At 37.2% G+C, this 23,724-nt stretch overlaps 1 protein-coding gene across 14 annotated transcripts in view; it reads left to right on the plus strand.

Moving 5' to 3' along the window:
• GRB14 (growth factor receptor bound protein 14) overlaps positions 1-19,944 on the plus strand; it is a 75,908-nt gene extending 55,964 nt beyond the window's left edge. For 4 of the 14 annotated variants that reach the window (XM_087730622.1, XM_087730616.1, XM_087730621.1 and 1 more), the window contains 9 exons: positions 4,563-4,700; positions 5,739-5,849; positions 6,040-6,135; positions 6,719-6,799; positions 9,032-9,148; positions 9,244-9,301; positions 9,391-9,478; positions 13,263-13,356; positions 17,426-19,666. In XM_087730622.1, the coding sequence (XP_087586748.1) occupies positions 4,563-4,700; positions 5,739-5,849; positions 6,040-6,135; positions 6,719-6,799; positions 9,032-9,148; positions 9,244-9,301; positions 9,391-9,478; positions 13,263-13,356; positions 17,426-17,572 (930 nt within the window). In that variant the 3' untranslated portion in view covers positions 17,573-19,666. Of the gene's footprint in view, positions 1-4,562; positions 4,701-5,738; positions 5,850-6,039; positions 6,136-6,718; positions 6,800-9,031; positions 9,149-9,243; positions 9,302-9,390; positions 9,479-13,262; positions 13,357-15,607; positions 15,727-16,184; positions 16,439-17,425 lie in introns of those variants that run through there. The other 10 variants (XM_087730623.1, XM_087730612.1, XM_087730614.1 and 7 more) reach the window with 6 other exon arrangements.
• Positions 19,945-23,724: the final 3,780 nt, after the last annotated feature.

Consider the following 23,724-nt stretch of genomic DNA (forward strand, 5'->3'; position numbering starts at 1 on the left):
TATGGATCATTTGGAACTTGCTTTAGGTTATTTTTGCAAATTGGATGCTTTAAAACATGTCAAAAATGAACGTAGTTTGAAGATTTTAATCTGAGGCCTCTCCCCGTAGTAATGGAATAGTCTATTATTTTCAGATTTTGGGGTGTGTTGTTTGTTTGTTTGTTTGTTTGTTGAGAATTAGCAACTTTCATAGGTGGGCAACAAATTAATTCACTTGGTCTAATTAGATGTGAAATTGTTGTGGAAAGTAGTTTTAAATGGGGCTTGTGACTTGTTTAAAACATCGTCTGCTTATTGGAGCAGCTCTTATTTTACATGAATTCACCTACGTACTAGATCCTTTTGTATTCTTATTCATGACAGCATTTCCAATGAAGAGACTGCATGGCATAGATAGTATTGACAGAATTGAGTCCTTCTGAGTTAGTAGGTGAAATCGTAGCTTCACTGAAGTCAATAATTTTTTTTTTTAATTACTTTGAAAGGTAAAAATTTTATCCTAGGTTTCTTTCATTTTCTTTTTGTTTGTGAATAACATTTCTCTGATTTTGTAATTCTGTTTTTTTAACCTTTAATTGTATTTGTAGCAGAATTTTTTTCACTCTGCAGTATGTCTATCAATGTTTTAAATTTAACAGTGACGTCTTCAAAATAGAAGGTTGAAATTACTTGGGTAATTACACTTTTTTTTCCAGTTTTGCTTTAAGAATAGACCTATTCCCCCTGCTCTTCCTTATTGTTTAATAGATGCAGTTGATATTCAGGTTCTGTAGGTAGACTTGAAGTTCAGAGTTCAAGTCTTGTATTGACCAATTTGGCTGTTTCCTTCTAATAGCTTTTTATGTGTAATGTGAATATATTAAAAAAAGCTATTGTAGATAGCACATGTCCAAGCCATCTTCCAGAGCAATGAAAAAAACTTGCACCTGATGTAGAATGTACTAAAGAAGGGAGCAGATGTCTTTCCTAAATAAACAAAAAAGATAAATGTTATATATGCAAAAAATTAAGTTAAAGACAGAACAGGATTACCAAGACAAACACTCATAATATTGTGAAAGGTAGAATTACTGATAGCGTCTTTTCCTTCTGCCCTTTCCCCATTGCCATCTCTTGGCCCATGTTCTTACTTGTTCCCATTCTCTGCCTTCACAGATTTAAGATTCAAGCTTTCATTTCTTTAAGTTCTCTGCCACAGCAAGTCCCTCTTTCCCTGACCAGTTTCTCATCTGACTCCGTTCCAGTCTTCAGGCTGAAATAGCCATGCGCTGAATTTCAGTCTCTTGTCAATCTCCTAGACATGTTCTAGTCTGCCCGTTGCCTTTCCCCATCTTCCACTCCAGGTTTTGCTGGCCTTTCTCCCCGTCTAAGCCCCTCAGATTGACTGAAGTCTATAGGAGACAAACTGAGAATCAGTAGCGGTTCTTCACTGGAATTCCTTGGTGCCCCCAAAATTTATCAGCAGGTTCAGGGGAAAATCCTGCTCATTCCCAGTAGCATTGGTTGGATCATGGCCAGCTGTCATCACATCTTTGAAGAAATCAGTCATCACATTCAAACTTGATTCACAGTCTCTTATGAAAAAGATGGCTTCTTGAACTCCAAAATAGTGTGTAAGTGCTCGAGAATCGTCCACCTTAGCAAATGTTGTTGTCTCTGCTGCTGCAGCCATTCTTTCATTGAAAATGTGGAAGGTGCAGACAAATAAGCTGTATAGTTAGGAGTGCAACTCTCAATCTTTATTGCATTCAGTGACATCGAGTATTTCTGTGTTTTTTATTATTATATTCATCTGAGACGGTGCAATGTTCTTCCTGTTCTGTTGTTTTTTTCACTTGTTGATTGATTTGATTCTTTTTTCCCCCCCCCAACAAAAGATGTTTATTTGCTTTGGGTTTTGTTCAGATTAGTTTTAAATTGGTTGGTTTTACAGCTAATCAAATCGTAATCGAGTCCTTGATGCTGTCCTATATTAGTATCTGAAAGCCATGGTGACATTTGACACCACCCTACATATCATGTTGTATATTTCACTGCATGGGGGAGAGCTTATTTCTGCATATTGTGTGACCAATAATCCCTGTCTGCAGCATACCATCATTTAACTCTCCCCACTTCTTCTTCCTACATTAAGGACTTTTCTTATTTTTGTCCTATTTTGGTTACTTCTTATCTGCATAAACAGTGATTCATCCCCCCTATAATAAACTTGCATGTACCTCCATTAAAAAAAAAAACAAAAAAACACCACCAAAGCCAACCTGCAACAAAAAAACCCAAGGAAGTTCTCTTCTCTACTATCTTTAGTTTTAGGTGTTTATTACAGACATTCAGTTCTCTCTCTGAAGTATTTTTACTGCTCATTCTTTGTGACAGTTAATGGTTTTGACTGCAGCTCGTTCATGTTATATTGTCTCATACAGTCCTCAGCTGTCTTAGAAAGAAAAAGATGGATCTAGGATTGCCTTTTTCCTAGCATTATTGCTACTTTATTTTAATTGATAGCATGGGTACAACAGTGACTGTTGAAGCTGAGCTTTGTATTGCTCCTCCAGTTTGCTCTGCTGAGTAAGAAAAGCATTTTTCATGACAGCGCTTCTGGTTTGAAGCTCTTATGGCAGAAATCCTGGGGAAGACACTTGTGCAGGCTGGGAGCCAGCCACTCCTTTCATCTTCAGCAGAGATACTAAAGCCTGAAAGGATGCTTTTTTGGTTTTACATACATTGACTCTTTTAGATTTTCCTAAAGCTTCCATTTGACTTTGTTTATGGTGTTAAAATACTTTTTCAATTTAGCCTTTATATTCGCCATCAGTGAACCTGTTAATACATGGCAAATGGGAAGATTAACAGGCTGGAACACCTGCCAGGACATACCCGTCTGCTTCAGTGTGGCTGAAACAGCTTAAACTGCATTTGCACACAGCTGTGTGCCAGCAGCGCATGTAGATAGATGTACCTAGTCCTACTGTAATTTAACTATTCAGGTGAATAGCGGTGAAGCTATTCATAATGCATTCCTACTTGTGGGCTAGGGCACTCCTCTGTGAAATGAAGCCTGCCCATATTACTGCATTCACACCAGCTGAATTTAATTAGTTCAGGTTGGTCTACAGGTGGTACAGTCATGCATCTGGCTGCAAGGTAGGAAGACAATAAAAGTGAAAGAAACCTTGTGTATCTTGGTTGGACTGCGTTGTTTAGTGGCCAAAGAACTTGGTGTACTTCCAAAATCATGTTCATTTCATCATTTTGCTGCAGTCTGGTACTGCCCAGTCTGTCTCTTGCCTGGTAATCTGTTGCTTTGTGTCCTCAAATCAGATTTTCTGGAAGTGGCAGTGGACAGGAGGAAAATGCAGCCACGAAAGCTGCAGATATCAACCAGAAAATCCCTTGTTCCCTACCTCTATATAAGCCTAGATAGTATTCATGATTCTGCAGGCCAGTCTGGGGCAGGGTTCCTTGAAGAGCTTGGTAACAACACAGATTCCTTTGCATATATGGAATGTGAAGAATAGGTTAGTCTGTTTAGATGTGAGTCATAGTTCTGAGTAGTTTTATTGGAAGAAGAGTAATAAAACTGAATGCATTACATGGAATTAGAATAACGTTACCACAGTTGCCAGCTCTTGCAGTCTGAGTAAAACTGTGTACTTGGTCTTAGCAAGATAACAGCTGTGTTGCACTCCGACGATGTCTGGTTGAAACGGCTAAAGAGAAGCCATTGAATACCTTGAGTAGAGGCAGTGCGTCAGTTAGCTTCTCTCAGTGCATTAGTTACCTTTTCTGTCTAACCATATCATTCTGCCTTTTCTATGGCTTGTGAGGGTGCGCACCTTTTTCTTGCAGTTCTGGAGGCAAAATGGCTGATCTCTCAGACTTTTAAGTCCTCTTTCCTTCCTCCTGATGCAGCTTTTTTTCAATACTCTCTGCCACGTGACCTTGAGCACAGACAGGAGCTGTCTTGGTGACTGGCCCAGCCTCTCCTATTTTTGCTTCAACTAAAGCTCCTAAAGCTCCTGCTTAAGCACCACTTCAGGTCCTGAGGCCTTTGTTCCCTCCTTTTGAAAATGGTAATATCTGCCTGACCTGCATGGTTTTGTGATTCAGATTTTGTGATTTGTTTGCTGAATTAATTTTAACTCAGATCAGTTCCCTTATCTGGTTTGTAACACAGGAGGGGGGAGTGATGGCCTTTTTTTTCCTTCTTTTGGTAGCATTGATTTGCAGTTTTATATAAATAGGGTCTGAGGCATGGGATCAGAACTTCTTACACTGGTTTTGTTGCTGAAGTCAACATATTGCATAACTAATGCTCTCATTTCAAACCATATGTTCCATATAAATGTGTAACTTGCTTAGCATACCTTGGAGTTGTGTAACATTCTACATGTCTTAAATCAGAGGTGCTCTTAATGGGATTAGATGCAATCTAACTGAATTACTGTGGTGTGATAGTGGATTTAGGGGTTTATTCCCCTTAGTCCTGTCTGAGTATGTTAATGAAACAGAAAGGTGGTTTCAGATGAAAAGAAAATTGCATGTCTGATATTTTGTTTCAGATGTTCCTAAGCTCCAGCACGTATCCTGAGATTCATGGTTATTTGCATGCAAAGGAGCAGGGAAAAAAATCATGGAAAAAATTGTACTTTCTTTTGAGAAGATCTGGCCTTTATTTTTCCACTAAAGGTACATCTAAGGTAAGAGAAGGGGGGGCGGGGGGGCAGAGAGAGCTATGAAGTTAGAGCAAATGTGTATTTATCATTTGTTGTAATGATAACCAAAATTTGAATTTCAACTTATAGTGATAAAAAGGGGGAAAAATCTATTTATTGTAGACAAAATCTAGAGAGGTATTGAGATATAAAATTGGGAAAGTATTGTCATAGAAACAGAAGATAGAAAATATTTTTCCTATCAGTTAAAGAGTGCCCTTTTAAAATGAATTTTCAAATAGTAGTTAAAATTCTGAAGTATATGTAGATGCTCTGAAAGGTGGACATAACACTTCATTATCTAAAATAAACAAAAACCTATGTATAAAAGGATTTTACAGGAAGATTTTGACAGTTCTCAAATTTTGTCACTGGACAGTTTTTCATTTTACTAGTTCAACTTTTTGATGGCAGTACTTTAAACCTGATTATGTTAAACAGGATACACTGGAGTTGAGACAACTTTTACATGAACCACTTAAAACAATGTTTTTTCTTGTTCTGAATTTTCTGTGTTAACTACCAGAGTATTCATTGAGCTGGTTTTGTATCCTTCAGCAAATTTCTTTTGTTTGCTTCCTTGACTTAATTAACCTTAGAGGATGGAGATAATGGTTAGAAATCGTACTGGACAGTAATAATTACAGTATGTTGTTTTTCAGCTTATGAAAGTATATTTTATTTTGATGTTTGAAATGCATACTGCTCTCAAAACTTGACTCCCACTCTAATATTATTGTGGCTTGAATTTAGTGGATGTTTTCCCAGGAATGATATCACTTGTACTTTGGTTTTTCTCCCTCTCTAGAAGAATGAACTCTTTGACTAGTTTGAGGTGTTTTTTCTCTGCATTATAAAATTAATGTTGAGTCGTCTCTTTCTAAATTTCATGATGTCACAGTTAAAACTGCAGTATGTAACATTGTATTTTGGAACAGGATAACTACTATACTCTTCTGAGTTTCTTATCTGGAGAGGCTGGCTAAAAATAGTCTAATTGTATTACATTGCTCTTCTTTTTAGGAGCCAAGGCATCTGCAGTTTTTCTGTGAATTCAGCAATAGTGATATGTACATGTCTTTGACAGGCAAAAAGATTTCTGGAGCACCAACAAACTATGGATTCTGCTTTAAGGTACAAGCTTATTATTCTGATACATATTAAAGCAAGCCACAGTTTTTAGGTAAGCTTAAGTTTCTTTAAGGTTTTTGAAAGCAATATTCAGTTGTCTATTATAAAATAGGAGAATTAGTGGCTTTTATTTCAACAGGTATTATCTTCAAGATATGCATTAATGCTAAAAAAATGTGCTGTGGCCTTCTAGCCTAACAAATCAGGAGGAACCAGAGACCTGAAACAGCTCTGTGCAGATGATGAACAAAGTAGGACCTGTTGGATGACAGCAGTTAGGTTGCTTAAGGTAATTTTTCTGTGGGGAGTTAACTTCTTGCTTAAGTTTACTATGTGAAGTTTTGTTACTGTGTGGCAGAGAAGTAACGTAATTCTAGGTTCCCATGCGATAGCAATATCAATTTTGTACTCTGAAAGCTTATTTTTCTTCATCCCAACAGACCAAATTACTGGAATCATTGTAGGGGATGGGATGATGTCTTGAAGCTAATTCCTGCTAATACTTAAACTTAACATTAAGCATATGCTTATATGTAACCATGTTGAATTCAGTGAGATTGTTGAGTAACGTTGAATAAAGCTACAAGAATACGCAAGAAGGGAACTTTAGTATGTTTTTAAAATGTATCTGTTTGTGACAAAATAGGAATAGGTCAGTTGGTGTATTAAATGGGTAGTATTTAATGCAGAGCCTACATTTATAAAGGCAGCAGCAACAATGACGATGTTGTGCATTTCCTTATCCTAACAGCATTTGTCCCTGGTTTTTAATGGGAAAGAAAAGCATGTGTTATCTTTTACATCTGGAAAAATAAATTACTTGGCTTAGGTTTATAATTTAAAATGCTAACCATGTTATTTTCTGGTTTTAGTATGGGATGCAGCTGTATCAGAATTACATGCAACCATATCAAGGTAGAAGTGGCTGCAGCCCTTTGAATATAACACCTATGGTATGTCCCACAGTAGCTCCATGAATAAATACATTGTTTCTGCCATCATGCTATTTTTAAATAACTTGTGTCTGTTATACCACTGACCTGATCCTGCAAATCTTTGCAAATGCTCGCGGAAAACTTTAGGGCTGTCAGGGTTGACTGGAGAGCTAATTGATTCATTTACTTGCTTAATACAAATCGGGTAGTTCAGACCAGTTAACAGGCTTTTTCACTTTCTCAAATCTCCAATATTTTGGGAGTTCATTGGCTTACCACCGTCAAAAAGAATGGAAAGAGGATTTTGAAAACAGAGCAGCAGAACTAGAAATGCATTAAAAAAGAAGCAAAGCGTTTAAGGTTACGCATTCTGTAAATGGTGAATAAGAAAGCTATAACAAATCCTTTTCAGTACACAGTAATACTTTTTTTTTTAATATAAAATGTTAAGTACTTAAGATGAATTTCAGCTCTTGTAATACTGACTGGACTTCAGAGGAAAACCATAATTTGGCAGAACTGGGTTTTGGAGGAACAACAGCCTATACTAGATGCTGTGTCCATCTCCTCAGTCAGATAGTTGGGGTTGGAGCAGGTTGTCCTTTTCTTTAATATCTTATGGTATCCCAGTTCTTTGTGAGTCATTTGATTTCAGACGTTTTCATGGATGACTTATGTCACTTCTGTGTTTTTTGTTGGCTAAATTGGATAAAAATTACTTGTTGCTGGGACTTGTGACAGTGATTTTTATGGTGGATTTTTTGATCTTTATTTTTATTTTTGCTGTTAAAATGCCTAAAATATGTATTTGCTATTATAGGTATTCACAAAAATAGTTTTCAGTGATATTGCTAATAAGCATGGCTTCAAAACTGTGCTTAATACACTGACGTGTCTTTCCTTTCTGTTATGTGAAGCTGTTGCAATAGCCAGCTGCTGCTTTTATAATGGATCTGGGAGCCATTACTGATTCTCTCTCCTCTTACACTTGCGTGCATTTTAGCTCATGTAGCTTCTAACACAGGCAGAATCTATAACCAGTATTAAGCATGGCACTGTTTTTCTACTTGTGTATAATTCATGAATTAAACAGCAAATTGGATAAACTTGGGAATTGAGTGCACAGGCTAATGAACATAGTTCGTAGGGGAACCACTTTCATGTTTCACATCCCTCAGTAACTCACAACCATGTCAGCTACAAGGAGTTCCCTCCACTCTCCTAGAGGCAAACATTTTCTCTTATTTTGCCCTTGCTTTTTTACTTTTACAAAGTTCTTTACAGGTTACAGTTACTCAGGCAGACCTTAGACTACAGTGTTAAGAATTACAGTGAACTACAGAATTGCTGTCTTCCATTTCTAGTTATATTCATGCTTGTAACCAAAAAGGAACAAAACAGAGCTGCTTTGGTTTTGGACTGGGAAGCTTTGCTAACCCTAACAGAAATCTGGGCCTCTCTTGGTCCAGATGTTACTTTAACTTATAGAATGTTCCTTTAATTATTTGATATTCCAGTGCTTGCCAACATTTGAACCATTACAATCTGTATTAAACTTGATTTTGTAAACCTTGGTTTCTGAGAAGTATTTTGGTGAGTTTTAAGACTATTTTGTCAAACTTCAATGCTTTTTATTCTGTTTTTACAAACTTGATCTTCACTGGGAGAAAAAAGCATTATTTTATAACAGATCCTACAGTTGTCGCATCTGTGATAAGAGTTAGAAGGGATATATTAAAAGGAAGTTAAACTCCATAGATAATGACTGTTTTCAGTGCTTAAATATGGTGAACTTTGAGTGAAAGTTTATATAGAAAAGATACAAATTTGTGACATATAGTAAAATATTTCAAATCTTTGTTAATTTGATGGTTATGTATAAGAATTTTGTATTTTGTCTTTTTTCGGTTACTTGGACAACTTAATAACATTTTCCTGACTTGTTTTGACATGCAAAGGGCTAGTTATAGTTAAAAATATAAATAGATTTTATGGTAAAGTGATGTATTTATCATCCATTGCAGTCATGCAAAAAGATGATCTGTCTTGCCAGACTGTAAAACTGAGCTTTGCAGCAGCAAACTGGAATTACAAATGCTCCCTAGGGTAAAATGAGTTTGGCTCTGATGGGAAACACTGCAGATACTTGGAACAGCACTTACAAAACATAATCTTTTCTCAGAAGCTCACTTTTAAATGATGAATCTTTAAAAAAAATGAACAAACTAAATTTATTTTTCTTTGTTGCAGAGAAGCATTTCAGAAAATTCTTTAGTAGCAATGGATTTCTCAGGACACAGAAGCAGAATTATAGAAAATCCAACAGAAGCCCTTTCAGTTGCAGTTGAAGAAGGATTAGCATGGCGGGTATAAACACCTTTGCTTTATCAGAATAGTATTTTCTGATTGTTTTTTAAACAAAAAAAGCATTGAAATCATGTTTTTACTTCTCTCTCATACAGAGGAGAGGGTGTCTACGACTCAACTCACATGGTAGTCCTATTGACATGTCTAACGTGGGTAAGTGTGAGTTAATTCATTGCGAAAGAAATAATAGCTGGTTCTTTCAATAAAGGCAAAATGTTTTTTAAAGATCTTTATTTCTATAGCTATACACAGATCTCAGTCATGGTTTCATCATAAAATCTCTAGAGAAGAGGCTCAGAGACTTATTTTGCAGCATGGACTTGTAGATGGGTAAGTTAATTCTTTACATAACTTCTGAAACACATTTCTAGTCAATAACTGCTATTTTCATGTACTACTTGTTGGGGGGGGGAGATGGAGGAAGGAAGATTTTGCACTTAGCTAATAGAAATAGAAGTTCTTTTATATAGGGCTATCTGGGGATCAGTTGGTTTCTATTTTATATCTTTTGGAAGCAATAAAGTGGTGATCTAACACTTCGATTCTGTCACTGACAGATTACTTATGTCTGCTCAGAGCCAGGCACTTGAGGTCTGTATTTGCACAATATTCTCTGGGAACTGTCAACTTTGGCACCAGTGTCTTTTGTATCTCTTATTAGTGATGAAAGAATGAAAGAAAGCCTGAAAACATTGACTAAGCTTATTCTAAGAGGAACTGTGCAGAGACAGCCATTGAAAAAAAGTATGCTTTTCCTCATGAAATGACTAAAAATTGTATTATCCCTTAATGGTAAACAATAAACATTAGGATAAGACTATTCACTTTTGGTTTTCTCTCATTTAAATGTTAATTTAAAAAAATTACAAAACAAGTAGTTATTTTATGTTCAAATCCTCCTGTTTTTGATTTCCGTAGTTTTGTCCTTACTCCTGTATTAAATGTAAACTTAGGCCTCCTTCATTCAACGAGTAATTTCATAAAACTCTCAGTTTCTCTGAGTCTGTTTCCAGTTACATACCTGTAATATCAGATTACTGGTTAAATTCCTGCAGTTTTAGATTAAATACGTTGTAATAATGTTTTCTACATCTGCAGAAAGGGCTCTAGGAAAAAAAAAAAAAAGAGACGGGAAGGATAGGGAGACAAAAAGAGTCATACTCGGCAAGGATGGCTCATTGGACTTCTCCTTTTGTATTTTTTCTTCTATTTTTTAATTATTTCAGGCATCCTGTTTTTAATCCCAGCTAATCATCCTGAAACTGCTTCTGCACTCTGCATTCATTTTTGCATTTGTTACATGAGAGGGACGGGACACGGGGGTGAAGCCAACATGTATTTGTGAGCAGTATGTCATTCTAGGGCTGATGAATCTTCCAGTGCATTTCAGCGGGTACACACACATACTGTTAAATGAAACCCAGTAGATTTGATGAGTAAATAGCAATGGTGTTTGAGATGAGAAAGTGAATACCTTGCTAACATTAGTTTAGTACAGTGTTGTTTATGTTATATTCTTGGATCTATTCATAGATATGCATTGTGGTTTTGGTGAGGATGATACTCTTGTGTGGACTGTCTAGAATTGATTAGAACATGGTACAATGAGCGCTCATATGCTGTCAGATAGATACTCAGGAGTTACAATGAAGTCATGAATACATTACAGCATGTGACAAATGCTGTGCTTTTTGACGGGCTGAAAGAATGTATTATCACCAGAAATATAGAAGTTTTTCATGGGAATAATAAGATTTTAGTTTCTGGGGGTAGGGCGGAGAAAATAATCCACGTTGAGCCTTTTAAGGTGATCCCAAGCAGGGAGATCTCTTGCATATATGACAGAGGTGGTAGGACCTCTGTAATACCATATGTACCAACAAATATGCTGTTCATGATGGCTTATAGAAGATAAAGGGACTATTATATAAAGGATCTACAGTAGTCTCAGTATTTGAATAACCCAATAACAGGACAGCAACAATCTTAAGGTGTGCTATGAAGGAATAAAGTTTTTGGATCTACTGTTCTGGTGTAAAACCAACTTTCCTAAAGAAGTTTATGTAGCAATATTGTAGATTTCGTACTTTACTCCCTAAAGGACATTTGAAGACTTTTCAGTGATAAATGGTTGACAGGATTGCAAACAGATCGGCATCTGATTGATGAATGGGGTAAAAGCATTACCAAAAGGCCCATGACAAAATGCAACTGGTCATTCAGAGTTCCTTATAAGTTTATGAAGGAGCAGTTGTTTGGAGTCATCCAGCATGTCTAAAAAGCTCCCTTCCAACCAGCATTTCTAAGATTCTGTGAACTACAACCTTTTCTTCATAATGAAGTGATCTTTTTAAAGGTTCTTTGACAACTAAAGTAGATCTATTATGATAAGGTTAGAAAAGAGTAAAGATCTTTTTATGTGAAAGGAGGACAAATGTTGCTTATCTTTGCTGTTAAAACAAGGAAAAAAGTAAGAAAATGGACTTCAAAATAACTGATGAATGGGAACATAAATCCTAATCAACCTGTATTTTCTTTCCTACCCAATGTGATTACTTTGTATATTGTTTAATGCGGATCCCAGTATTTGGGTGTAGAGACCCCATTTTGGATATCTGCAAAGTGTCACATTCTTATAGTGTCATTTTTTTGAATGAAATAAAATGCTGCTCCTTAATGACAAACATATAAAAGATTTAAGTTTATGCAAAGGATCTAACTGTGCTCTGAAAAATTTCATTCATGTCCTGGAGAGGGTGAAAGGCCACTAGGTGGTGAGAGAGAGCTTGTTAGGAGAGCCCGAGTCTATTGAGAACTCTTACTTGTCCTTATGCTTGCCATGTGCTCTTACAAGCCGTATGCTGAGTTGGCAATTATCCCTCTTTAATAACTGAATTAGTATCAGAGCTACTAATTAGAGTGGATGGGGATTTTGATAGAGATGTTAATGATGATGGACTCCAAATTTCTTAATTCCAGGTATTTTCTTACTTTGTAAAAATAGAACTCTTAAAAACTTTGAGGATGAAATTAGTGGTTTGGACCCATGTCATTAGTCAGTGAGAATCCACTGTAAGCCTTTGTCTGCTTTCTTCTCCTGAAATCCTTTCTTTTCATATAATAGTTGCACTCTAATTCCTGGTATGTGGTTGGGCAAAAGTAGGTGGCCACGAGTGCTCACATGGTTGATACCTGCAAGTCCATTTTGCCGGTTTCTTTTGTGTCCTGAAAGAGGAGCATGCTTGCCCATGGCTGTCCCTCTGTTTCCCATCTTCGGTACATTGGTTAGCTATGTCTGTTCCAGACCTGCACAGTACAAACAGTTCAGACTCTCTCCACTACAAAGCTGTGACTCAAGTGCTTCCCTCTGTCCTCCAAACTGTTCTCTGCCACTGTCCCAAACCCAGTTATTCAATGAAAGCTGTCTCTTATTGGTAATCATCCTTTACCTGTACCGGATTATTTTACCAGGATTATGGCAAAATTATGTCTGCCCATAACCTGGCTGGAAAAAGTTATCAGTGAACTAGCTGCAGTGACACTGTTGGCCATGGAGAGTGTTGTGATTTGAATAATGATGCCATAAAGTGAGCAGAGTGTAGCTCTGTCTCAGTGGGAATTTTGCTGATGGGCAGAAGTGACTGTGCATTTATGAATATTGGCCAGATGTGAAAATCCTTCTGGTATGTCTTGCATTACCTTTTCGGTAAACTTCCTGTTGAACTACCTTGTAAGTTTTCCCTATAACACTTGTGGTTTAGGTAACTGCCAGAGTCCAAAGAAAAATTTTGTTCAAAGCACAAACTTTGAGGGTGCTTTTCTGTCTAAAGAGATGCATTGTAATTCTATGCAGTGTAAAAACTAGTGCCTAGTGTCATTCATTTTGAGAATGCATATTTTTCACATAATAAGAGAAGGTGAAGAAGAATTTAAGAAAAAGTATTTCCAGTGACACATTTGCAAAGAAATACTGATTAAAAGCATAACTTACGTAATTAATATTATTTTTGCTTTTCACTTACACTTCTGTAATGAATTTACAACAGTTGTAACTGGACGTTTACAAAAGGCTTTCCAGGGTGATCTTACTGTGAAAATTTTCAATCTCTTTTAGGGTATTCCTGGTACGTGACAGCCAAAGTAACCCCAAAACATTTGTATTGTCATTGAGTCATGGATTAAAAATAAAGCATTTTCAAATTGTACCAGTAAGTAAATTTTTGAGTTTATATATACAGTTGTAAAATAAAACAATTGAATAATTGTGGTAGAATATTGCTGTTTTTTTTCTTTTGCCATTATGTGGAAGATGTAAACATAATACCTGTATCCCTAAAAATAATTAGTATTCTTGAGTAGAGTTGAACATTTTTGAGCTTTGCTGTTTGATTTGTTATAAAGCTTGACTAGTATTATGAAATCCTAAAAAGTGTCTTGAAAAAATAGACAAATCTATTTGAACTGGAATAGAAGCAACCCTGATGGCATGAAAAATCATGTATTAATAAAGGTCATATTGCCTTTTCATTTTTCAGTACGTGCACAATTTCTTTTTAATCATCTGTTTAGGTGGGCTGCCTACACCGTGTGTGTGTGTGTATCTGACTGACTCATCTGTTCAGTAGAGTTTCTCTCAATAGTTGGAGTCAAACAGTTTTTGCTGACCTCTCTTCTTGATTGATGTTATTGTGGTATATTCATGTCCAGGTGTTCTTCAGGGGGACAATTTTAGCAAAAAATTGATATCCTTGTTTAGTCCAGCTACTTTTAGGTAAACTGAAATTTTCTGAATTGAAATCATATTTCCATCAGTTTTCGTTGAAGATATCATCCAATTCTCCTGCCAGAGCGGCTAGCTTTCCCCATCCCTTCCACTCCCTCTAGAGGTGGTTTATACTGGTTTTTTTTTTACAGGCTGCTTCTGTTGAAATGAGAAACACTTTAGCATTATGTGTTTTAGCCACAGATGCCTGACATAACTGAGCAGACCTGTAGATTTTTCTTCTCTCTTCTCAAGAACCTTTCTTCCAGACCACATAATACTCTGGCCTCCATGTTTCTTTCTACTGAAGTTTCTAGGAGATCCTGCTCTTTCTCAGTAGAAATGAGTGTAGTGGCATATTTTTTTTTGTTTCTGATCTGGTGATCCCTATAATTGTTCACCAAATTTCTGTATGCATTACCTAGGGCTTGTAGCTGATATCCTCCCCTAAAAAAGTTCCTGTAGAATAAAACAGAAGCATTATTTGGGAGGAGGAAAGGAATGAATCAATGCTTGTTAAAAGAATTGCCCAGGATTTTCATTGTGTTAGGTGAAAACAATGGAGCAGTCCTTCATCTAAAAGTGATAGCTATGGCCTGGATCCCATGTGAGCATGAGCATAAGCTCTGTGATCAGAATCTCAGGTGTAAGATCTCTGTGCTTCTATTGACTGTGGTTGCTTCTCGTATTTACTTTGGGAGAACTGTTGTGTGGTATAGAAAACCTTCTGAACTTGTACAAATACTATATGATTCTACTTCATTGGGATGTCATTTAACTCTCAAATTTAAGAGACCACTTTTTTCTTTCCTTATCAAGAAACAGACCCTCTCTTCTCTAAGACCAGATGTAGCGGGAAGCTGCAGTTATCTTCACCTTCCTCTGAGCTGGATGATTCTCTTCTTCCCTTCAAAAAAATTATCCAGTCAATTCTAATGTTATTCTGCAGATGTGAGCAGTGCATTTGAGGAGTTAATCGTATACACGCATGCTAAAACCTTGCTCTTCTGTTGTAGGTTCTTTGTAGGAACGAGAAATTCTTTATTTTGACATAGATTTTCTACAAACTTGTGTCAGTATTTCCATGCTGGTGGTCTAAGAAGACCTGTACCACTTCAAGTGCAAAACCTTATTTGAAGGAAAAATTTTTAATTGTTTTTAAAGTAGAGCAATTTATCCTATGCTAATTACCAGAAAATAAACCTGTATGGAGAACAACTTAATCCAGAGAGAGAGTATGGAAACTGTTAGTTCCCCAAACATAGTCGTATTTCAATTCCTTTCTGTCATTTAATTTCCAGTCACATTCAGTACCCCTCATGCCTTTCTCAATGCCCTGACTTACTGCATGCTCTGTTTTTTCTGGAACAATACTCTCTAAGGAATGCAGGAAAGTATTTTTTGAGGGGGGAAAGATTTTGCTTCCAGTTGCTGTTGATCTTCTAAATGAAGTTACCATTTTCTAAGAAACAAGGCAATTTGTGTTATTGCAGTAAGTTGGTAGCTTATTAGTTGGAGATCAAGGTTACCTTTTTGAACTTCACATCCTACTGTTCCTCTAAATTCTTGCCTTTTTCCAGTCATTGGGAAGAGAAGATGAACTTTCCTACTAAATAAATAAATGACATTTAGAGGGTCTCTTTACAAGTTAAAAATCATTCCATCTCTAAATGAATTATTTTTCTCTTACATTTTAGGTTGCTTCAGGTTCAAATGTCTCCTCTCAGATAGGGCATGCAGGCTGCTAATTCAAGCTTCCCCCACATTAACAGGTGCATCATGTTAACATAGGTAACATGTACAACAGGTATAGCAGGTGGGTGTCAGGGAACTGGTTGTAAAAAGTTGAAAAGAAAACCTTTGGGATACATTTGGGATCCCATACTGTGAAAACTGGAGAACTTGATAGCTTAAATGTATTTTTCAGCCTTACTGCTCTGAGCTGATACAAGTTAACTTCAGTGTAGTGTATCCTGAAATTAGCTGTTCTGTAGTCCATGCAAAAGAAGAAGAATTGATATACATTTCTGGGGCTGTCTTTTTCCAATAAATGTTCTCTCATAACAGCCTTCTTAGCTTGCAGAAGGTGTTAGGTTCCTGGGCAACATAACTTTGATATGAATTTTTACTTTGCAAAATATTGATTGCTGTAGAATTAGCAATCTGTCTGGTATTCACTTCAAGGTTTGGGATTAACTTGGATGGGGAAAAATAAGCTAAAGATGAAATCCTCGTCAACAGACATCTCAATTGTCAACTCTTCCTTGTCTTCAGTGTGTTGGCAGGAAAATTGCATGCATAAGGGAAGCCCAATGGATGATAATCCATTTTCAGGTTCTTGGCTGGAGCACAGGAATTTGCACATGCACACAGTGGTAATTCCTTAACTAGCAGTGTTTGACCTGGATTGACCAAAGTCTGAGAACAAAGAAATTACAAACTACTTCCAGACATGGTAGAAAGGGGTAGAATGACCAGGAGTCATAAGCAGTTCAACAGCTGCTTCAGATGAGAAATCTTAATTACAGGTAAGAGAGCTAATTATATCTTCTCCCTTCCCCTGTACTCAAGGAGGATAGTTGCATCTTTCCTTAGCACACCATCTGCTACTCTATGCTAGCCCTACTTCAGGATCTTCTGTTCACTACTCTTTCAGTCTTGTATCTTTTTTCCCTTTTTTAAAATTGTTTAAATAGGTTTTTCCCCCCTCTATTTGCATTAATTAATACTAATTAGTCACTATTGCATTGAAGCTTCTTGATATTAGACGTATCAGCAGTAGAGGAAATAAATCGAGAAAGTATATAGTCACCAATGCAATACAAATTGTGCAAGAGTTGACGTTCAGTAACCTAGAACAGGGAAACACTGACTAAATTTTTAAGCATCTAAAAGTCAAAAGTAATCTTTCAAAGTATGTTTTGCAGTTTCTTCTTTCTCTCCTGTATCTATGCTGATACATGCGTTTGGAGCTGCAGCAGTTCTTTCTCCTACAGCAAAGAACATATTACTACATCAAGCATGTTACTTTGTGATGGGCAGTTTCTTGTATAGCACATATCATCCAGTACACCAATGCACTAGTGTGTAGCCTCATTGTACCTTACAAAATAAGTGATATAAAACGTAGCAGTTACACAGAATATGAATGGAGCAAAGGTTGAAATCTATGAGTATGTTGAAACTTGGTTGTTTCTTGTCACTCTGTAAAAACTCAGTGTTCATATTAACTCCAGCTATCATCCAAAGCAAAGGCATAAAGTAATATTGTTAGTGCAGAAAGAATATTCCTATACTTATTTAACTGTTCTTTCCTTTTAGGCATGTACCTAACTTAAAAGGGAAGTTAAAGAATGCATTATTTTTCTGTTATTTATTTTTGATCTTGCTGTGAATGATCACTGTATTAGGAATATCTTGGTCTACAAGAAGACTTCTCAAACAAGTATTTCGATTGGGAAGAATTACCATAGCAAAAGAGGATTTTATTCTATGTTGTTTTTCCATTTTTACAGTTGGAAGATGATGGGAAGCTTTTCTATACCCTTGATGATGGTCATACCAGATTTACTGATCTCATCCAGCTAGTGGAATTCTACCAACTTAATAAAGGAGTACTGCCTTGCAAGTTAAAACACTATTGCGCACGAATTGCTCTTTAACCAAAGCATCTGTTGTTTCGTCAGAGGAAAAGGAAGATACCAGAATACTTTTTCCCCTAAAGGCAATTTGTAGAGCAAGAAGGGAAAAAGTATTACATTGTAAAGATTCTATGTTTTAGCTGCAAAAAAATATACGTTCTATAAAGATAAGAACTTTGCATTGTGATTGTCACAGTCAAATTAACTTTATTGTTTTAAAAAAACATTCTTTCCTATGTAATTCTTTAGTGTTGTCTTGGACTTTGTTTTTTTTTCTTTCCAACTGAAAACAATTTTAAAAAAAATAATATTGTGTAAGTTCTACAAAAATATAACTGAAGGGAAGATCTTTGTTCTTAGGTTTAAAATGAACTTTTTGTCTCTTCAAATGTTTCTCATAATTTCTGTTCATCACATAGAAGAATAACATTTACTGTGGTGAGGATAAGAAGCTGAACTGCACATTTTATTTGTAAATAAAATGAATAAATATTTTGCACTCTATTTTTGAATGCTACTTTGGGGATTATCATATACAAAAAGTGAAAAACCATTAAAACTGCTTATAACTGATAAGTTGTATTGAGTTGTGCTATTACTGTTGTAGTATTTTAAAGGATTTTTTTAATCTAATGACTAAATCTACATCTTTATACAGAGCTGGAGTGTCACTTACTTGGCTGTGATACGCATAAACATGCATAAAGTTTCATGTAGTGCATAATGTGGTTTAGTGCATAACTGCAGTCTCACATACAGAGAGAGGGGGAGAGAGACCTGTGAAGTACTGTGTATTGTTGCAGAGTTGGGGAGGGAATCAACTTCAATTTGCCTTAAAAACTAAAGGTAACGTTATAATATGTACAAATTTACAATAGTTACAAATACTTAGAGTACTTAAAAATAAAGGTAAATCCAGTGAACTGTACTCTTTGTTGAAAACCTGGTGTGAGTGTATTTGCAGTCAGTTCCTAGCTTATTTTATTATTTATCACAGAATAAAAATTTCAATATAGCTACCAGTCAACCAGTCTTTAGAGATTACCAAACATGTAACATCGCAACTCAGAAGACCTGTTACGGTAGACTGAGTCAAATTTTGGACCATAGCATTTGAAATACTTTCGGTATCTGTGTTTTGAAAGAGAGATGATACAGCTGCATCCTTGAACAAAGGCTCGAGTGGAATGGGGTTTGGATTGAAAGAGGTGTCCCTGTCCTGATGCTTTGCTGTCCAATAGATTTGATCTTGTTATACAGGTTCAGGACCTGGCCCTGGGTATCTTTACTGGAGGTGAACGCTGGAGTGCAAGGTAGTGCTTGGAGATGGACCATCACACTGCATGCAGCCCTTCTTTCCTGTGCTTGCTTTGATTCTCTGACTGTCAGACGTATCGGCTGTTCTGCGATAGGAGTTGGTGGGGAGAGAAGGTGAAGGAGGCCTGGGCAAGGAACGGAGTAAGATGGGACCCAGGGCACAGCAGCGCCAGCGTGTGTAAGCCGACAAGGTCATGTAGATGGAAGCGTTAGAATAGTATGGTAACTGTAGCCTATGGTTTTGTTATTGTGTGTCTGTGGAAGGCAATCATAATAACATAATACTGTGATACTTAATTTACTGACTTGATCCACACATTACTGACCTTTTCCTCTGGTATGCAAATACAGTTTTTAAAGCTCATTAAAAAAGCAACTCTTCATAACGTGTACCAAAGATGCAACATATGTGGTGCCTAAGCTCATTACATTAGGAATGCCTTGTAAAACTCTTCACAGTCTAATAAATTTAACTCTTAAACCTCAAATATAATTTCAAATTGTAATTACAAAAATATAGTTTTAATTAAAACCTCTTCAGATTTAGTTTAATAATGCGATTACTTCTCAGGCCTATTGTTATTCTGGAGATTGGTATGGCACAAGGAGAAACATTCTCCTCTGCATCCCTGCTTTTTTGATCATCTTCTAACAAACGAAATGAATTGTCTACTGTAGTCCATTTCTACTTGGACATATGAAAGCCTTGCCATAATTTTTATTTGTATTTATGTATTTGCTATCATACTTGATAGAGAAGCTAACTGCTCCGTGAGTGAGTACCTGTCACCTTTGGGCCTATCAGAAAAGAAAAGAGAATGTGGAGATTATGTCATGTAGTGGAGAGACATCAACCATCAAGAATCTTTGCCTGCTTTTTCAGGTTTTTTCACAAGTGAAATTGAAAAAAAAAAACAAAAAACAACATCAAAACAACCCCAAGTAAAATGAAGTATTGCTTAATGAGCATGGGTTTTGGACATTTGAAAGTTTCTAACTGGCAAGTATTCAAAGCATTCTTACTCTGTAAAATGTTGCCTCCTGCATTTTGACAGCTCTCTAAACTGAAATCTTGCTGAGAATACAAAATCTGTTTTTTACAAATGTGCATACCTTTCCTGAACTGTATGGTTGGTTGTGACTGTGCCATAAAAACCAAACCAGTAAAATTAATAAAATCTAGTTTGGTGTTTAAATGACTTAGCAGGCTACCTCTTTGTTTAAGTATTACTGGAGGAAGAAGCATGAAGGAGGTAGTCTTAATGTGTAAAAACAAAAAAACAAACACCACCACCCCCAAAACAAACAAAACAAAACTATTTGATATCCCAGACTACTTTAAAACATGCTAAATGGTACAGGTGGTTGATACATGACTTGCAAGATCCTTGCTAGCAGCCAGTATTTTCTTGTCAGAAAAATGACAAGGTTTTTTATGATACCACCCAGGATATGTCTGACCACAAAGTTCTTTGAGGGTGTAGGCAATGCTGTTTAAACAGAATTTCAGTGTGTTAGCTGTGGCTTCTAATTAGGAATAGTACACTTCTTTGGTGCCCACCTTCACAAAGAAAATTGGCTAATCAGGAGTTGTTAACAGCTCGGGGAGAAATCAGTACTATTTTGGGCAAACCAGTCTATCTGTCTCCAACCGTTTGCTTCTCTGCAAAATGTGGACAATTTTATATCTATCTCGCAGAGGATTTAAGAACTGATTTTAAAAAAAAATAATAATTGAAATTGGTATTGTTTGCAGAGGGCTTTTTTTAATACATAAGGAAGTGATATGTTTTAACCTTTATTTTGAGGAGGCCAGAATCTACAGTCTTAAACTTCTTGATGGAAAATCCGTGTCAAAGCACCTAGGTTTGAAGCATGATATTTGAAAAACACTTCATACTTTCTTCACATTTAAAATTTTAGACTTCTGTGAGTGTATCTGTGTAGTGCAGTGCAGTGCCAAGGAAGAGACAACTAAGCTTGCCATGCAGAGGTACCAGAAGCAGTGTAACTTATACAAGCCCATCTTTCTATCTGGGGTAGTTAGCCCTGCAGGGGTATGCTCTGCAAGCTGTGAGCTAGCAGCGATTGCTCTAAAGCTCAGCATTGTATTTGTTGGCACGCCCTTTGTGCCTTAGTTTCCAATCTTAAAATCATTTTGGCTCAAAGGAGATTAAAAGTTAATTCACTGGTGTTTCATAATGCATATACATACGCGGCCAGAATTAAGGTTGCATGGGCAGCATTAAATGACATTTTTTAACTTCTGAGTGTTTTTACTTAACAATCTTATTAAGTCACTTAATGAATTTTTTGACATGTAGCAAGTCTTCAGTTCATCAAACTAAATGTTTTGAAAGAGAGCTTTAACCCATTAAATAAAAGAGGATTACATACGTAACTAACTACAAGTGGGATCTTTCAAGGATAATTGAATTTCTGTCAAATGCTTTCTGTTACATCCTGGTTTAAGAATTGTAGCATTTTGTGCTTCCCTGGAGGTAGAATTATACTGTACTGTAAGTGGGTTTGGATGTCTAATTTTAAGACATAAATCAGCTTATTTCAAGAGAATAGCCTTTTTTTTTGTTGTTACATTGTTTAAAGCTAGTCATCTTCATCTATATAGAGGCCATTCAGCCACAGATTAATTTATTTTAACTTTTTAGCCTATTTAATAGATGAAGCTTGCAAATCAGTCTAGCACTTGTCAGGAAGAAATCTTATACGTAATTTTTGTTACCTTTGTTACTTTAGTTTAGAAAAATACTAAGCAAGTTACAGCTTACATCAGCATTTCTGTTTGGTTAGTAAAATAATTATTTTTGTTACTGTCCTGATATTTCAAACTACCGTTCCTTAGCACTGTAATGCATTCCATTTCTCATTTCAGCTTCGTAGCTGAAGCTTTCACCGAAATCATCGAAGATGGGACATACCCCATTACTTGAATATACTTGCAAGCTTTCAGAGGTTAAACACTTACGGTCTATGCATAATCAATGTGTATGGTAGTGCAATTAATGTTAACTTTAATGAAATGCATGAATATTTAAAACTTAATGAATCTAGCTTTACAGTGCGCTTTACAGCCTGGCTCACATATGTGAACAGTATTGACTGTTGGCCTCTGGATGTCAGCAGTGTATCACAAAATTCCTGTAATCAGCCGCTGTTTTCCTGCTTCCTCCCAGAAATATCTGTGACTTGTGGTCTCTGCACATCTCCAGAACACCCAGTGCTTTTTCCTCTTATAAATTATTCACTTACTCTGTACCAATTAGTTCTACCAGTTGCTAGGTTTGTTATCAAGTTAAGCTTCAAGACAAGAACCTGAACTCAATGAATGATTAAAAATTTATTAGCAGAGATGATTAAATATGCAGATAGTCTGTGAAGCTTGTTCTTGAAACCATTATATTACCTTTTTAATACTAATGATTTGTATAATTAATTTTAAAAAAGCCTGAAAGTCTTTTAAAAAAAATCAGAGTAGGACATAAAAGAGAAGAGATTAAATGCAGAGGAGGCAGTGAACCTGAGTATTAAAACAGCTCATTCGCATGTATAGGCAATAAAGTGATTTCCTTACAGGAATAGTTTGTGGTTTTTTTCCCCTCTGCTAAGTTGATTATTTTATTAATCTTTTAAGCAATTTGGGAAAACTCTATCCACTAGTGAGTCGTATTTTCAAAACAGAACTTTATGCGATTAACGCTGATAATACAGACGATTCCCCTAAACTTTATGGTTAAAAACTAAACCATATCAAGATGTGATTTCAACAATGTTTAAGCATGTGCTGGATTTTAGGCATGTGAGTAACCCTGGGGTCTCCATCAAACCGCTCGGGTACATTAATGCCACCAGGGACCTGCCGGGCAGCGTGGCAAATGCCAGCCAAAGTTTCCAAAACAGGGACTGTCCCCCACACCAGTTTTTCGAGGTGGTGTGCCTGCGTGCGAGGCGGGTGGTGGGAAGAGCCTGTGTCCTCACAGCTGTGCTCAAGGCAGCAGTTAGGCAGATTTGGGGGTGGGGGCAGGTGGGACCCTCTGGAGCCCAGGGTGAGCGGGAGCAGCCTGATGCTGTTGAACCTGCAGGGCTGGCTCTGGAGGAGATGGGCCTGTCCTCCCCTCCCATTGGGGAAAGAAAATAAATTACTTTATTGCCCATTAAGGGAGTAGGGAGGCAATCCCAGGGCCTGGCTTTTTGCTTTCCATCTCCCTGAGAGAAGCAGACCCTTGTGGCAGCACAGGAGTGGCCTGGAGAGCAAAGGCAGCAGGCACCAGCTGTGGCATGGAAGGAGCCCGCTGGGCCAGCTGGCACAGCTTTTGGCATCTGCTCATATGCGGGCACATGTGACGTGTTAAGTGTTTTGTAACACCTCTGTGAGAGGGTACAGGAGGCAACCTGGCTATGTGCTGGGAGCTGGAACAGGCTGGGGGTGTGGGGGAGGCTTTCGGGGTGAGCTGTGTGCTGCCGTCCCTCTGCACCGGTGCCCAGCGCAGCAGGTAGGGTAGGTGGTAGGCAGCACCCCTCAGGCACTGCACTCTGCAGCAGGGAGAGCCAAAGCTCACTTTTCTCTCCCTCTCCTTCCAGCCCTGCCTCCAGCCATGGCCAATGGTCCCAGGCACCCCATGGCAGTGAGTTGCTGTAGATGAGGCTTGAAGGAAGGTGAGGACCTGCCCCAGCTTCTCCTAAGGGCCCTGTGCAAAGCAGGGTGGGAGCAGCCCAGGAGCTGCTACTGTGCCCTTTGCCTCCTGGAAAGGGATGAGCCCCACCAGCTGGAGATTGTTAGAGCTAATGAGTTCCCCTTAATAAACATGTGTGCTCTGGGTTTAACTAGTAGGTGTGTG

Source organism: Nipponia nippon, unplaced genomic scaffold (genome assembly GCF_047370975.1).
Source record: "Nipponia nippon isolate SJK-2023a ecotype South Korea unplaced genomic scaffold, ASM4737097v1 scaffold_5, whole genome shotgun sequence".
Lineage (NCBI taxonomy): Eukaryota > Metazoa > Chordata > Aves > Pelecaniformes > Threskiornithidae > Nipponia > Nipponia nippon.